Genomic DNA, 18,032 nt, shown 5'->3' with positions numbered 1-18,032 from the left:
GAATTAATGCTCTGTGACTAGATTAGGCCTGATCTTTTATGATGAGTTTGGCAATATTAATTCGAGATTCGACAGATGAGAATTAATGTTTAGGTCTAGTTTCAATAGGAAGGTTAATTTATAAATGGTTAAGTCGAGATTCGAAAGATGAGATTTAATGCCGGTAAATTAATTGTGTGATTATAATACGTAGCGAACGCCCTTTATAATCTGATTGATGTATGCATTGATGAATGATTATTATATTATACCCTGGAATATTGTTTATTGGTGAACCTATGCCCTAGATCCTTTTATATATTATTTTCTCCCTATTCTTGATCTCTGTAGTTTAGTTTATTATTCAAATATAAAAATTGGTTACCTCATAATCTAGATTGTATTAGATAATTAGGAATAGAAAGATCCGTTTCTCTGTGGATTCGACCCTACTTCCCTATCTACATTAGTTAGAGGATTTAGGAATTACTTTTGATTTGGGGATACGACTTTACCCTGTGAGGAATGTGCTTAGTATTAATCAAATCAAAAAAATAATAAACAAAAATTAAACTCCAAGAACCACAACCACGAAGCCACCACCAGCTACCAACACCACCACCTAGCAAAACCATAACCATGAAAATACCACCACCTAGCAAGCCAACAAACCCAGCGAGCCAACGACCCTTCGCAAAGTCGCGAAGCCACCACCTGCGAACCCTTCGAGCACCAGCACCTACGAATCCTTCGCGAAGCTGCAAACCATTGAACCACGAACCAGCACCACCACCACCTACAAACCCATGAACCACGAACCAGCACCGCCACCATCTACGTACCCATGAACACATGAACCACGAACCAGCACCACCACCTATCACGAACCACCCACAACCCCGAAACGCACAACCCACGAACCCAGATCCACCACCCACAACCCCGAAACTCACAACCCACGAACCCACAACCCCGAAATTCAAAACCCAGAACTCGAACCCAAACCCACAACCCCAAAATTTGAAACCCAGAACTCGAACCCAAACCCAAAACCCCAAAATTCGAAACCCACAACTCTCTATCATCTATTAAAGCTTTAATTGGTCAAATTTAACCATTAAAACTCTAAATCTAGAATTTTCATGGTTAAACTTGACCATAAAACCTTCAAATATGTGCTTCAGCGGCAATGGCAAAACAACAAGAAGAGGAAGAAAGAGAAGATGAAGGCGGCCACAACAAAAAGGACGACGGTAGTGACTTCCGGCGACGGTGGTGTCTCCATAGAATGTTGTGGTCAAATCGAGGGGAGATAAACAAAGAACAAAATTTTGGGTTGATGAACATAGAATGGAGATTGGTGGTGGTGAGAATGAATATAGATGGAAGAGGAATGATTTGGGTGGAAACAATTAAGTTAATCAATATTAGGATTTAAGTTAATAAGTAAAAATAAGGGTTTGTTCACTTTAGCTTAATTTCAGTTCAGTTCAGCTCAGTTCAATAAATGTGAACAAACCCTAAGTAGTTTAATTAGGGTGTTTTTTTTATAAAAAAAAAAAAGTAAGGGTAATTTCGTAAAATCACATATAAAAATATAATTTACCATAAAAGGAAAAAAACATTGACGCAAGTAATGTGTAACGGCCATTTATAGTATTTGTTGCGAGTAAAAAGTAACGGAAGGAATATATTTTTTGGTTTATAGTTGTCCAATTTTCTGTTTAGAAAAATTATTTGTGAATCTTTTTATTTTAAATATACAACATTAATATGGAATATGTATAACAAACAATACTTCGTATTATTTTTGAAATTGATTTGTTTCCTTAATTAATATATTTAATTTTTTTATACAAAAAAATAATATAATAATTAAAGACACAACAGGAGATGACACGTGTCATTGATGGTATGTCTTTTAATATATAGTATTGATTAAAGTATAAGATTATAAGTTGTCTTTATAGTACTTTTTGTGTACTACTCCGTATTATTCACATTGTGATGCTTTTTGCCATCATTTTTTCCCCCAAAATCACTTCCACCTAGCAATTTATTGATCCACTTTCATGTGACAAATTTTTAAGTAATTTCAACAATGTCATCTTATATGTTAGCAAATATACAGCAGTAATAGCAGTTATAGCACCTATGCGCTTATTAATCGCAAACACTCGCATTTTCATTATGTATGAAAAAGATTTCATAAAATCATAGTTTCGTAGTTTAGTACTAACGATTATTCGAAATATCCAACGGACATCATAACGTAGAAATTTTTAATAAAAAAATTCTAAACGTATTATTCATTAATTATAATTTGACTTAACTACAAGAGTTGCATGAACATGTCTAACATAAACTAAGCAAATAGCAAAAATATTATTTAGGAAGACCAAAATATCTCATGAGATGAAATGAAAATCTAGTCGATCATATGATCAAACTCTCCCGACTCTATACGTTCAATGTCGTTAACTAGTGCTTCGAAATGCTCTTTGATTTGCTCAACGGTCTTTCCAGGGATCCTTAATGCAATCTGTTCAAATAAGTCATTACGATCAATGCCCAATTCTGCTAGAGAATTCTCAAATATCTTGTTTTCCTCCTTCGTCCATTCTCCATCCTTTCTCGTCTGATGTTGTTTCGACGATCTAGCTGAAGGTGGTTCTGATGAGTTTTTGGAGGTTGAATTGGAATACATTGCTTGCTGTTAAGTTGATGTTAGAATCAAGTTTTTTTTTTTCTTAGAAGTATTGGAAATTACTGTAATGTTGTGAATACATGCAAGTGAATAATGAAGGTATATAAATAAGAAATTTTGTAATGAAAATTATGGTAAGAAAATCGTTAATATTTTCTGAATTTACTTAATAATTGCTTATGTGTTCAGAATAGCATTTAGTCATGTAACAGCTGTTTTATATTCCATTTAACCTCCTAAATATTTAATAAATAAATAAATTATTTTTGTTAAGACAGTATTGAAACTGTTATGAAATCGGAATTATTTTTCTTAGGAAAGTATTGACTTAATATAGAGTATTAAATTAGGGGGTGTTATATACCGCCATCCAAAAGGATCAAAACCGCCAACATTTAGTGTAAATTGACAACCATACCCTTAGTACTTCACCACTATCTTCCCTCTTGCCACCAATCACTAACACCTTGACACCACCATCCCAATTGATGACTAACACCACCACCACACTGACCGGCGACGACGACCACCACCACAACCACCCTTACCGGCAACCTACCACATCCCCCTCAAAGATGACCCACCAACTTCCTTCTTTGGCGAAAAGGTGGTGGTTTTTTTTTTTACAACCATACCAATCGGAGCTCAAAACCGGTTATCAGGCACGATAACCGGTTTTGGGCTCTGGTTACCATTGACTCGGTTAAGGTGCACGGTAACCGGAGCCCATAACTGGTAACCGTGCGCGGAAACCGAAGCCCAAAACCGGTTACCGTGCGCGGTAATCGGAGCACAAAACCGGTCACTGTGCGCGAAAAACCGAAGCCCAAAACCGGTCACCGTGCGCGGAAAACCGGTTACCGTGCGCGGTAACCGGAGCCCAAAACCGGTTACCGTGCGCGGTAACCGGAGCCCAAAACCGGTTACCGTGCGCGGTAACCGGAGCCCAAAACCGGTTACCGTGCGCGGTAACCGGAGCCCAAAACCGGTTACCGTGCGCGGTAACCGAAGCCCAAAACCGGTTACCGTGCGCGATAACCGGAAATTAAAACCGGTTACCGCAGTTGGCTGAAATAAAAAAATTTTAAAAAAAATATTAAACCACCACCTTCCCGCCGGCGAGGGAAGGTGGTGGGTTGTCATAGAGGAGGGTATGGTGGGTCGCCGATCAGGGTGGTGGTGGTCATCGCCGATCAGGAGTTGTGGTTTGCCGGGAGGATAAGGGGTGGTGAAGTAATAAGGGTACGATTGTCCATTCACACCGAATGTTGGCGGTGATGATCATTTTTGTAGGCGGTGTTTAGCAATTCACTTAAATTAAAGGAAAGGTTTTTTAAGTTTCTAATTCTCAAGTTATATTGAGACGACATTAAGCCATTAAGTTAGTTTCTTTCGATTTTAATTGACCATTTAATCAAAATATAGTAATATACTCCCTCCGTCCACAATTAACAGTCACTTTTGAAGAAAAATCACGGGAATTAATGAGAATTAAAGAAAATACATTGAAAAAGTAAATTTACATTGGATATGCAAAAAAGTAAAGAGAGAAAATAATTTTTTTTTGAGGGGAGAGAGAAAATAGTTAAAGTACATGGAAAAGTAAAATTTACATTAAAAAGTTAAATTTGCACAAATATTTTTGCAAATGTTAGAGAATTTTGGTAAAAAAATAATATTAATGGTACTTAAAAAAAAAACAAATGTGACTAACACTTTGGATGTCCAAAAATGGCTTAAGTGGCTATCAATTGGGTACGGAGGGAGTACCAAATTTGATAATAGAACGAGGCCTCACTATCAATAATCAATAATTCAATAATAATATAATAAAAGACACCCCAGCAATGACATGTGTCATTTTCTGGTGTGTCCTTAATATTATTATTTTTTTTAAAAAAGTAAAAATTTTTAAAAAATCAATAGAAAATATACACAAAATATTTAATTTCAAAATTTAGGAAAAAAATCGTAGAATAATATATTTATAAACTTAAATATCTAACCATATCTTTTTATAAATAAATTCTTATATTAGTAATTACTTTTTAATCTATAATGATTATTTATAGTAAAAAAAAAAAAAATCATGAATGTATATTTTTCAACTTAACATAGTTAGTGAATGAAAAATTTTCATATTTGAAATAAATAAAAATGCTATCAAGGTTCAAAATAGAAAAAAACAATATAATATGTATTCAAAAAAATTAAAAAAAAAAAATATTTTTTAAGTAGATTGGTTTGAGAAAAAAAAAAAAAAAAACAGATTTGAAATGAAAAACCGTGCATGACACGGAATCTAACCTACTAAATTCATTATTTTGCTCTTGTTCGGAATCTTAGTGAACTCCAATGAAAATAAAATCTAATACTATCCTGCTATATCACCTATATGTACAAGTAAAACGTGTTCATGTGGGAGCTTTTTTTATTCAGTAAGATGTGTGCATTGAAATTTATGAAGTAAAAAAACATGAACTCGAGGGGAAAACAAAACACACGACACAATAGATCAATCTGCAAACGAACAAATCACTTGGATAAGTTCTTTTTGTATAAGCAAAGAATTATTAAGCTCAAAACAATTAAGAAAAACTACTCCATTAGCTAATGAAGATATGCATGTCATGGAGCAAATGCTTTAGCTATCGGATACACCTAGCTGAACTAATAGTAGCAGAAGAAAAAGATATTTAACCCCCTTAAAGGTTTGGCATGCCCTCTCCAGATTTAGAATCATAAGTCTTTTCCAGCACGTAATCTATTGGGGTATCCTTAGGACCAGCTGCAAGAGAAAGAATTGTGTAAGCGAGCAAGTAGTTAAGCACAGTATAAGCCCTTGAATATCACAAGCTCTTGATGGGAATAATGATGAATTACTTGCAGTAAGTATTGCAACCTTTAGGAAAAGTGAAATACAGTATTCATATTAGCACTTAATCAATTAAGGGGGCAAAGAGCCTGATGTAACAGAAACGATTGAATAGATGCAACACACCAAATGCTAAATCCAGCCTTCTACAGTATGCTTATCTATAGAATCTCTATTCTTAGAAAAACTAGACCATTTAGCTAGTACTACCTCAGTGAATAATAAACTTCATACAATGTTTACAAGTGCATCTCAAGACAATCATAATATTGTGCAAGCAAGGAATTGAACCCTCACGAAACCCATTACTATAATTTGAGAAGTTGATTTTAATAGTGTTGAGCAAAACAAGTGAGGGCAGCATTAAAATGTTGCCAATATTGTTTTGCCAACAAGAGTTATTTTTGGATAAGATTGACCGTCTTGATATATATTCTCTTCAAAAGAGGAGCAAGGAGTAGTATGTTCTGTAGGTTTTGCCTAGTAAGAGTTGTTTGGACAACATAACTTAATACCTACATTGATGCTATGGAGCGGAGCTTGGTCTTTGCTTCAAAACTTATGACTACATCTAATCCAGGCACTATTCACTCTCACATTTGCAATTATATTCTTTTGCTACTCTATAACCCAACAAGATCATATTTAAGAATATTTTCACTTCGTAAATCATGCTAACTCATTGGAATTCTTTATAACAATTACTGGCTCTAAGTCTCTGCTTTCCTACAAGAAAACCCTGGAAAGTTTTTTAAATCACAAGTCCTAATATTAGCTTATTAGCCAATATTTTAACTCATTTTAGTTGTGAATTGAACTCATAGGCCCTTAGCCCCTTATCCGAACTAAAATGAAGCCATAATATGACGTTAATGATACTGAAACCTTTTACTCCCAAAATGAAAAGAACATAGCCTTTCTTGATCAAATTACATAATAAAAAGTTCTAAACTTGACCCCAATTTTCTATTAATTCAAAGAAAAAAAATACCACAGCAAACCATCTACTACCTCTCTTTCATATTAATTGACCACATTTGAATTTTTTGGAAAAAAAATCTGTCAACCTTGGCTAGTAATTTAGTAACCTATCAATCACTACAACATAATGTATCAAATAGGGCGACTAAATCCCTTCAAACAAGGCGACTTTAAAATGCCGTTGTAATTACTTCGGAAAATGGCGACCCTGAGTCGCCGTTTTAGATTTTATCAAAAAGGGCGAGTTGCAAGTTAGTCGCCCTATTTTACCGGACCCAATAATTAAAAGGGTATATCCATACTACTTGCCACCTTTGAGCCCAAAAAAATTAAACCCGCGTCTTAACCCCAAAATTTTCCAATCTCCCTCCCTTCTAAATTCTAGTACATTCTACCCTTAATTGAATTGTTGTCTAAAATAGTAAAACCCCTTATTTTCCTTTAACACTCTACTTCTCTCCATTTGCATCTGCTCCTTCTCTCTCCATTCTCATCAGCTCCCTCTCTCTCCTCCATTGTAGATTGTTGAAGCCCAAGAAGCTTGCAATTTATCTCTTCAATTTCGTTGACTTGGTGTCACAGTACACAGGAAGGTAAATTTTTATGAAATTAATATTTTCTTTCTTCAATTATATCTCTTTTTCTTTTTTTTTTTCTCTGTTTGTGGATCTTGATTTTGTTGCTAGGTAATAGCTAGATAACAAGACTATAGAAATTGGCAAGAATGAACTACCAAAGTGAGCTTGTGTTGTAATGACGTAATTCGAAAATTAAAATGTCGTAATCGATTATAAGGTCTAAAATAGTAAATTGTTGACAAATTACATATTATTGTAACAATTCAAGTGATTATGTACAAGTTTTGATAGCTTTTTGTATAAATTTCTATACTTAGCTTGTTCAATTGTCTAAGATTTTGTTTGAATTTGGGTTTTAAAATGTATTAGGTAATTTGGGATTATGGAAAGAAAGTTTAATTTTGATGTATTACAGTAATGACAGAGAAGAAATTAGCAACTTCTGCATTTGATTTTGTGGGTAAAAGTCAGAGAAAAAAATAACTCCGTCTATAAATAATGGAAGAAGAAGACAATAGTTCTTAAACTGATACTACTGTAGCATATTGGGCTGCGTTCCACTAAATGCAAGCATATCCTAAATAATATGAGATTTTTAGATATTTAGATTCTTGGTGAAGTATGTTAAACCTTAAGTTTCATTTAGGTCTTACATTTATGCGTTGAGATGGATAGTGATTGAAGTTGGATGCATATTAAAGGTATACGAGGTAGGCAGAGAGAAGAATTTACAAAGGGTGTGAATGAGTTTCTTGAATTTGCTTTTAAAGATGTCAACCAAAACTCGGATACAAAGATTTGGTGTCCTTGTTCAGATTGTATAAATAATTTATTTCAAGATCAACACACAATGAGGAGACACCTTTTCCAATATGGAATTGATCCCGGGTACAATAATCCTTGGACATACCACGGGGAAGGGAATTCTGAAATGGTGTTGATGCTAGTTTTATTTTGATGATTTTGGTGAGGTTAACATTGATGATCCTTTGATATCTGTCCAAGAAATACTTGATGAATAATGATGATGATGATGATGAAGTGTAGGTTTAATTTCATGGACTCGGAGACTCAAGATTTCCAACAACTTTTCATTATTATCTTGCAATTTTTATAAGGATTATATGCCTATACACCCATAATTAAGTATCTAATTGTATAACATCATTGTGTAGTTTGATTCACGTGGACAAACTCCTGACTTGGCAAAAACAATTACACAACCAGGTTTTTTTTTTTCCTTTCTGTGATTCACCAAATTGGAATAAATAATTGCATAATAATTGGTGTTTTATTTCTTGTTGCAGACCCTACCAAATCTCCAAGAACTCCACTAAAAGCATAAGCAACTTCACAGGTTAAATTTATTTGACTTTGGTTCTTTTATTTCTTCTCAAATATTAATCATGAACATGATATCCAATTATGTTGTGTACTTCATAGTCCCTTTATTGTTGTATGTAATACTTGATATCCAATTAATGTATATCATGAATCTGATACCCAATTGTTTTTGTTATTTTATTGTCATAGGAAAGTAAATATGCCCCCATCTTATTATCTTGGTTGATAGAAGCCGTTGGAGTTGATTTTTTTGGTCGGGCTTCAATGGATATGGGAACCTCCTCAAAATGTGATCATCATTTAATGTTATTTTGGAGACTTCATGATTACAATTTTTTGTAAATTACTAAGCTAACATAATTTTGTACTAAGTTGGGGTGTTGCTTATGCTAACAACATTCACATTAATGATTTGTTTCTTTTGAATTATCAATGATATTGAAATTTATATAGGTATTAAATATTTAATGTAATCGTGGATTAATTTAAGTACATGAACAATGTTTGTATAATTCAAAAAACTAAGAATAATATTGATGTGTAACTAAAATGCATCTAAAAGGGCGATTAAAATTGCCTTTACTCACAGTTGGCCTACAAAGGCAATAACCTAATTGCCCTATTTTGACGAGTCAAAGGAGGCAAGAGGAGTCGCCCTAATAGCCACAACATGTACAAAGGCAAGGACCATCGCCCTTTTTGAGGGGGTCGAATGTGGCAACAACACTCGCCCTATTTGATTCACATCAAAGAAGGCAAGTTATAATCGCCCTTTTTTTATCATCAGCAAAGAAGGCGACTTCAAAATTCGCCCTTTTTGATCTAAGGCGACGGACATAATATGTCGAATTTAAGGGCGACTAAAAATCGCCCTTTTAGATCAACTAGGGCCATTTTTTGACCAACTAGGGCGATTTAACACGCCCTTTTAGAGATGATTTGTTGTAGTGAATGCTTGCATGTACTTTAATATTTTTAATATCATTGCTGAATTTGTTTCAAATGCTACCTTTGCAACATTTACAGCGTGTCTAATGATATGGTGATTAAAAGTAAAGTTCAAAGCTAAAAAACATTAGACCATAATGTTTAATGCTGCCTAAAACTTTGAGATAGTGTGGATATAGATTATCAAACAGCAAGAAATAGCAGAATGTAAGAATCAGATACATACGAGCAGTAGGCCTTGGTGTGGTCCTTATCTTCAAAATTTCAGGGCGAGGGATTATGGACCCTGATGCTCCTATACCTCTTGCAATTCTGACTTTTCCACCATCCTCTAGATATCTAATTCCTACCTTGCAAGGTTTTCTGCAGAAGAGAGCATGATCCCATAAAGTTATATTGGAATCTGTTATATACAGATACAGAATATTCAGTAAGTTATTTGACAGATAATGAGCAGTTGACTATACCCAGTAACTGGATCAACAACTTGCACATTTGAGACATGCAGTGGGGCTTCAACTGTAAAAATGCCACCTTCGTGCCCTTGCCCTTGTTTGATATGTTTTTTGACCTGGGAAGACAAAACAAAAGAAGACATGAGCAGTATACTATACCGGGCAGACTATCAAAAAAACCTGAACAAACAGCAACATAAAAAGTACATTTCAATTTCCATCACATGCATAAAAGTGATAATGGACATCCACATTCAGTAAGTTCAATCCATTCAGAAGAGCTTAACCCTATCAGATCAGCACATGTATAATTCAGATTGAAGCCTGAAACTCAATTGAATTTTATTTGAATTAGTAATAATCAAATAGCACAAAAACTTCGTATAGCTAAAGTATCAAAATCCTCATCAAACCAAGTCCACCGCGCAAAGAATCTTAGCACTAGCTTACAAGGAACAGAACAGAGAAATATGCCAAGCAGATTATACTGAGATTAAAGAAGCAAAAAAAAAATAAACACTCTTGCTGAACATTCATCAAAAGATGAAAGAGCTAAACAATAAATTTTGAAGCATGATATACTAACCACAGCATATACCCAACAGATCTAGAAGCTGTAAGTGAAATTATGTTCTTTTCCCCTTCCATGGAGGAACTGATGATCTAATTACTGCTCACTAAAGACTATAAAAACTCACTATACCAATAGTCATATGCAAACACAATGCCTTTTTTAAAAAAAATATATATATAAAAATAAAAAGCTGAAGTTGAACATTCATCATATGAGAGCACAAAAATAAAGTCAGAAACATTTTACACTAACAAGTAACAACAGTATGACGACAATAGGTCAAGAAGTGCAAGGAATATTAGCACACATATACTTAAGAAGAGAATTTTATCAACAACCATTCAATCTTGTTGGAACGTCAAAGAAGCTGTGTATGTCAAAGGCAGACTACAAATTCTAAATTAATATGAGCCAATCAATTCAGCGAGGTTCACAAAGCAACATAAATGTGTTAATTCAGCTTGAGACTTAGATAACCAAGATGAAAAAGGCAAAAAATCATGCCAGAAAAATTGTTCATGGAGAATACATTGGATAACTAACCAAATTTCATTACTATTGTAAAGCAAAGCATTACTTGAACAATTAGATATTTAGATTAGTATCCATATCACCAATTTGAGACCCAGGGTTGGGGGAAGGTGGTTGGTTTAGGACCTAAATTGTTAAAACGGGAAAAAAAAAAATGCTAATCACATTAATTGAGTCCGAGGCTGAAATTATCTTGAAAATTCTGTAGTGTACTAGTCTTTGAGGTGTAGCACTATTCTAAACTACTTCGTATTTTACTGTTAAGATGGAGGAGGCTTTTCACATGTATATCTTACATTATGAAGAAATTATGGCAGCTTGATGTACCTCAGGTATAGATCTTTTTGTGAAAGGCATGCAAAGAAATCATTCCACCAAGTGCTAATGCTCAAAATGCAAGGAATATGTGGAGACTAAGTGAAGGATTTATGTCTTTGTCGTGTGCAATTACTAGATGTATCAATGGATCAAATTATGGAGATAATTAAGTTCGGACATTTGGGTTGTCGTTTTATCATAGCTAGAGGTACTAACGATCTTTGGGCTAGTAAAATAGCACAAAGCCCAATTGGGCGGATCCTATAAGGTCACACAAAGGGTCTAGATCGGGCACGAGAGGACAAGGCCCATGATGGGCCTCATCCTCTAGTATGGTCGGCCATATGGAGTGGGATAAGAGAGTTTGAGCTTCCTAACCCTAGTCTAATTATAATGTGATTATGAATAGACTAGGTGCCTAGAGTTTGCTAGTAGTATGCAATTAACTAATCAGTGAGATCAAACCCTAATTAGCAAACACGAGACCAACCTCTCTTATACTCCTCTCTCTCACGGCTCTCTCTCTCCTCCTCGGCAGTGTGGTGGTTCGTGGTGGTGGATCGTGGTGGTCGGCTTAGTCCATTAAAGGTAGGAATGGCAACGGATCGGATTCGGGTCGGATGGAGCTCCACCCGCATCCACCCGAATTAACCATCCGCTCCACCCGATCCACCCGTCACCCGCAAAACCCATCACCCGTATCCGATCCATCCGTCATCCGCGGATGAAACGGGTGGATCGGATGCTTAGCGGATGATAATTATAATCCTACTCTAACTATAAAATCTAATATGTTATTATAAAAAAACACTTTTAGCCAATTTTAAACTTAAAAAGTAAACCATTAATTAAATTTTTATTCCAAATTATAGCAATAATAATAATAAAATAATAATCATGAACTTACTTTTTTTTTTGAACGGAATCATGAACTTATTTCTGTACTACATAATTGGGAATTGAGGGAGGTTTTATATTTTGTAAAATAAAATTAAAGAATTTTTAGAAATATTTATTTTTTTAGAAATATACAGTACATACATAGTGTAGTATATATGAAAATTGGAAAAAAAAAATTTATTTAAATACGGATGGGCTGCGGATCGGGTGATAAACGGATGACGGATCGGGTGACGGATGAAACGGAGCCCCACCCGAATCCGACCCGATCCGTCACCCGCTTCATCCGTCACCCGCCCTTCATCCATTTAATGCGGATTTTCGTCCATTTATTTATATCGGGTGGATCGGGTTTGCGGATATCCATTTAGAATTGCCATCCCTAATTAAAGGTGGTGATCGCGATTTTCCTCGACCAATCTAGTATTGGTGGACGGCTCGTTCGAAGCTCGTGGACTAAGTAGAGGAGCAACGCTTGGGGCTCTATTCTCTCCCTGATTTGCCATGTCAAATTGCTACGTGGAAATGAATTCACGCTTCAAAGGTATGATTATGTGTCTTGTGTGTTATGCATGTGATATTGGGATTAGGTACTTTTATAATTTTATGAATATGATTCATGATTTTCCGCTGCGTAGTACCTAAACTCCTACACTAAGTTCAGTACAATTTTTCAAATAAAAAAAAATAGAAAAGAAAAGCCCAGTGCGACAGTGAAATGCCCATATGCTACAAAGGTCTAGCCTAAGAAGCGATGGGAACGGAAATAGACAGGAAAGTGGGGATGCTCAATAAAATAAGCAACTATTTGAATTTATCATTCAAGAAAAAACATGGTCAGTGATGCAATAGTTGAATATGGTAGCTGGGGTCATTATTGAAGACATCAAAAATACGTGAGTAACATGACACAAGGAAATTAGAAGAGAGAACGGAGATATTGCTAATTAAGCCGTCAATTACTTGAAGTCTAAACAGGAGACAGCTAGACAAGATATACTCCTTAAATTGCAGCAATGGTTTAACAAACGAGATGGAATCCTCTTCTAAACATAATTTTAAAAATCAATGTCACCAGCATAGTTCATGGTAAATGCCTAAATGGGGATCAGGTTTGTTTGTCATAATAAGGGAAGTTGATGAAGTTGGAGGCAATGAGATTCTGATATCATAAAACCATGGAAGCTGAATATGTCCTCAACTTGTGAGACAACAAGTAAATAAGAACATGATCATAGACAGGATACACTCCAATAGGTCAATAATTCAATACGATTGCTTTAGTGCTCATAACATAATCTTCAAATTCATAAAGCATCATTTTATATCTTTTTGACATGTCTATAGGGGATGGTAACCAAAATCCCTATTTGCTTGACAAATACAACCATCATACACACCCTCTCTCTTGGAAAATGAAAAGCCAACAAAGTGCTCCACCTTTGACGAATTGGATTTAACGGGAAGGAACTCGTGTATCAATAACTTTGATTTTCATTATTTTACCTACACTACACTCTATTAATGGGGGTAGAAGTACTGAACAACATTCAAGAATACTGAATGTCTCTGCATAAATTTTTTGACACTCCACTCTAGCACTGCATAAACTTTGACACTCCACTCTAGCACTGCATAAACTTGTTGACAGTTGACACTCCACTAATGTAAAGTATTGACAATTGAGTGATTGCATTCCCTTTCTTTTATCTTTTCATTTTTTTCTACTTCTATTCTTTTTTTGTTTTATTCCATTATTCTTTTATCAATAGTTTTCTCTTTTTTTTTTAGATCGGCACCTTTTTTATTAGTCATGCATGTATACCCCACTATTTTCTTTAGTATGATATAATTTTATTTTTATTTTTGTAAATGCAAATTTTTATCTCATTTTGCAATTTGATAGTTATTATAAATAAACATAATGTTAAATTAATAAATAGTGAAAATTACCGTGCATGCATGGTACAAGACCTAATCTAGTTTGATATATAAATTAAAGTTGAGTCTTACCATTAGAGCTGTCAAACGGGTTGTGTTGTGTTAAGTTCGAGTTCATGTTCGTGTCAATGTTAAACGGTTTGACAAATTCTTGACCCAAAAAATAAACGGGTTGAAAACCCTTGACCTTAACCTAACCCATTTATAATAATTATTAAATTGCAAAATGAGATAAAAATTTATAATTACAAATATAAAAATAAAATTATATTATAACAGTGGGAGTATACATGCACGACTGATAAAAAATGGTGTTTTTTAGAAAAATAAAATAAAAGAAATATATTGATAAAAGAATTTGGGAAAAAAAAAACAAAACAAAAAGATCAGAAGTAGAAAAAATGAAAATATAAAAGAAAGAGAATGTCAATCACTCAATTGTCAATACTTAACTTTAGTAGAGTGTTCTGCTGGAGTGTTAAAAAATTTATGCAGTGCACAAACATTCAGTAGTCTTCAATGTTGTTCAATACTTCTACAATTAATAGAGGCTAGTGTAGGTAAATTGATGAAAATTAAAGTTATTAATACACGTGTTCCTTCCCATTAAATCCCGTATATTACTCCAATTAATCAATATGATTAACAAAAATGCGCCCATTTAGAATTTATAATGAAATCTTAATTACTAAAATCAATCCATAAATACAAGACTAAAAATCTATATTGAGCCATTCTTAAACTATAAGCCACTTATAACCCTTGGACTTCAACATTAACATTATGTTTGGATAAAGAAATATGAAGGAAAGAAGGGGACCGAGGAAAAGAGGAGGAGAGGAAAGAATGGTGAGTTTTCCTTTCAAATCTCTCCATTGTTGGAGGGATCAATTTCCTACAATTTAATCCCTCCATTTCTCTCCCCTCCAATTCCCTTCCTTCCTCTTCTATTATCCAAATTAAAGATTCCTCATCTCTCTATTTCCCTTACCTTCCTTTTCCCTCTATTTCCTTCAATCCAAACACACTACCACACCGGTAAGCTTGATATGATGGGGCCCTTTGTCTCTATTCAAAATATAATGGCATCTATCTTGTTTCTTTGAATAAAAAACTTTCCAATCTTCCCTTAAAAAGACAGCACGACAGAATTTCATGATTGTCATCTACCTCCATGTTCAAATGGATCAGTCAAGATGTAAACTAGTTTTTCTTAAGTTTCGATAATGCTTATGGAACCATACTACAGTAAAAAAAAAGTAGTGACTCAAGACAGACTAACCTCTATCGCAAACAAGCAACCACTACTTCAATTTTCAATCACTCTGCCAGTTCACATTAGCAACATTACGAGTACAATTATTTAGCTAGACATAAACGCAGGCTCAATCTCTTTGAAATGCAACATTTACCGAAACTATAATCCAATCTACGAACCATAAATGAAGGTTCAATACACACAAACGAAGGTTCAGTATTCAGTCCTTCCAAATAAAGCAACATTTAAAAAACTCCATTTCTTCTAAATTCATAAACAATAATTCTTACAAGGTTTTTTCCCTCGACAATGACACGATTTTGAGACCGAATCACCCGCTTAATGGTACCGGTTTCACCTCTATCTTTGCCTCTGATAATCATCACCTGAAAAAAAAAAAAAAAGTTAACTCAAAAAATAAAATTATGGAATTTTACAAAAAAAAAACAAAAAACAGAATTAGGGTTTAAGAAATATCCCAATAATTTTGGGCACTTACATTATCACCTCGAAGAATCTTCCAATTCCTTATAAGTTTTTGAGCTGCCTTCCATCCCATCCTCGATCAAACAAAAACCCTAATAAAAATACATAGAAATTTGCTGTAAATTTGAATTGAAATTGATATTTGATGATTTGAAATTGTGAAGAAAAAAAAAACACCTTACTTTAGAAGGTGCTTTAACGGAGGAGTGAGAAAGGTCAAAAGCCGCTTCAATGGAGAATTCAGGTAATGCGCTTCAATGGAGGAAAGAGAAAGGAGGTGCAGTGTAAAAGACTTGAGCTCCAAAGGAGATGGAAAAATGTAAACGGAGGAAGATTAATCATGCATATACGGAGTAATGTCGGTCGTTGGATCTAAATAATATCTAACGGTTGTAATTTTTTTTGGATCGTTTTTGGTTTTTAAGTTTTTTTTTTTTTTTTTATGAAAACAAAAAAAAAAAATCAAAAATAGGAAACAAGCTAAGGCCCCGTTCTTTAGAGCTGTTCTGCTCTGCTGAGCCTGCTCTATTCTACTCAAATCAAATATGCTCTGCTCTACTCAAATTAAATCTACTCTGCTCTGCTCGGCTCTATTTTCAAATAATAATTAATAATAACAACAACAATAATTAATATTCAATAATAATAATTAATAATGTATTGATGATAATAATTTATTATAGTATGAAATTTATCATGAAATCATCACCTTTTATGTTAAGATTGAACTATATTCTGATTTATTATACATGTACGTGTTTTCCATAAGGCAAACTATATATGGTATGCGCCACTTGTTGAAGTTGTGGTATATAGTGTTAGTGATGCTTGCTTTTATCAAAATAAACTAGCCTTCTGTCCCGTGCAATGCACGTGTAATCCCCCATATTTTTAAATATATTATAAATGAAATTATATATTATTTATAATATTTATTTGTATTTTTCCGGAATTTAATTTCAAAAGTTTCAAATTATTTTTGGGGTTGATAAACGATTTTATTACAAAGAACTTTTTATGAACCTTCCTTCTATAATTTATGTCCAACAAACAAACCAAACCCAGTTTACTTTCTTAATTGACCCATTAATTTAATGAGGCCCAATATCCCTACTTACCCTACTACCCTCTCTCCTATAAATACCCCATTCATCCCCAAAAATTTCCTCACACAAAGGTTAGTCTTATTTTCTTTCTCCTTTGTTTTATTAATTTGTGTAATTATAATTATTGATTATGGGTTTTGATTTTATTGTTTGAAATTAATTTAATTAGTATCAAATTGTATTTTGATGATTAAACTTTATAATTTCAGATTTTATAAATGTTATAATTTTCAGATTTTGTAAATTTAATAACCTAGGGTTTTTAATCATTGAAAATCATGATTTTAGGGTTTTTATGAACAATCGATTTAGGGCTTTTATAGTAATGATGTTTTGAAATTTTGGTGATTATACTACTAATTAGTTTAACTTAATTCCATATTATTTTGAACACGTAAATTCGTGTTTTAATGTTTAGATTTTGGTTCGTTAATATTAATCCCGTTTTAATCCCGATCAGGTTCTGAACTCATCCGATTTTGACAAAAAAGTAGTGTTTTCCATGTGGAAACAATGTTTGAAAAAAGACTCACTACCTTTGGTAGTGAGCACCACCCTCTCGTGGCCAAATTCAGCCTCTAAATATGATTTTCGGGCAGTTTTTTATTTTTAACGAAGTTTTTTTTATGCTTAATGTTTATGATTAGTTTTGGGTTTTGATTTTATAGTATAAAGTTTATATTTTTAGTATCAAAATCATGTTTTTATGTTTTAAACTAATAATTTCAGATTATAATTGTTGTTATAATTTTCAGATTTTATAAGTTTAAAAACCTAGGGTTTCAATTTATTTAAATTGGGATTTTAGGGTTCTTATGACTAATTAAATTGGGGCTTTTGTTCCTATTGTATTTCTAATGCATAATTAACCATAAAAACATGTTTTTAATGAATTTTTAAGGAGTTTTAATCTAAATTATATTGCTGGAAATTTGGTTAAGTATTAATTTATTATTGTTGCTTGTTTTCTAGGAAGTGATTATTTCTTAGGAGACTTTTAAGTGATTAAAAGTGGCACAAAGGATTGTTTATACGAGGTACGTACATGTCT

General features: G+C 33.6%; 1 protein-coding gene across 1 annotated transcript; it reads right to left on the bottom strand.

The window, feature by feature from the left end:
* Positions 1 to 5,201: 5,201 nt before the first annotated feature.
* LOC145555870 (uncharacterized) lies at positions 5,202 to 16,214 on the bottom strand. The gene is made up of 6 exons (XM_081617585.1): positions 16,058 to 16,214; positions 15,889 to 15,967; positions 15,680 to 15,775; positions 9,880 to 9,983; positions 9,639 to 9,775; positions 5,202 to 5,474 (listed from the first exon to the last, which is right to left on the bottom strand). Exons 2-6 carry the CDS (start codon positions 15,946 to 15,948, stop codon positions 5,392 to 5,394), a joined length of 480 nt encoding a protein of 159 aa, XP_081473711.1. The 5' UTR covers positions 15,949 to 15,967; positions 16,058 to 16,214; the 3' UTR covers positions 5,202 to 5,391.
* Between the last annotated feature and the right edge of the window lie 1,818 nt (positions 16,215 to 18,032).

Source organism: Chenopodium album, chromosome 8 (genome assembly GCF_948465745.1).
Source record: "Chenopodium album chromosome 8, dcCheAlbu1.1, whole genome shotgun sequence".
Lineage (NCBI taxonomy): Eukaryota > Viridiplantae > Streptophyta > Magnoliopsida > Caryophyllales > Amaranthaceae > Chenopodium > Chenopodium album.
Note: the sequence above shows the minus strand (reverse complement) of the source record. Positions and strands in the feature narration are given on the sequence as shown.

What these genes read in the sequence shown, in the direction of transcription:
- LOC145555870 (XM_081617585.1), bottom strand. Translation starts at nt 15,948, where the DNA reads ATGGGATGGAAGGCAGCTCAAAAACTTATAAGGAATTGGAAGATTCTT. An exon ending in AGATTCTTCGAGGTGATAAT is followed by an intron (nt 15,776 to 15,888) that starts GTAAGTGCCCAA and finishes TTTTTTTTTCAG; the next exon opens with GTGATGATTATCAGAGGCAA. An exon ending in TTGTCGAGGGAAAAAACCTT is followed by an intron (nt 9,984 to 15,679) that starts GTAAGAATTATT and finishes TTGTCTTCCCAG; the next exon opens with GTCAAAAAACATATCAAACA.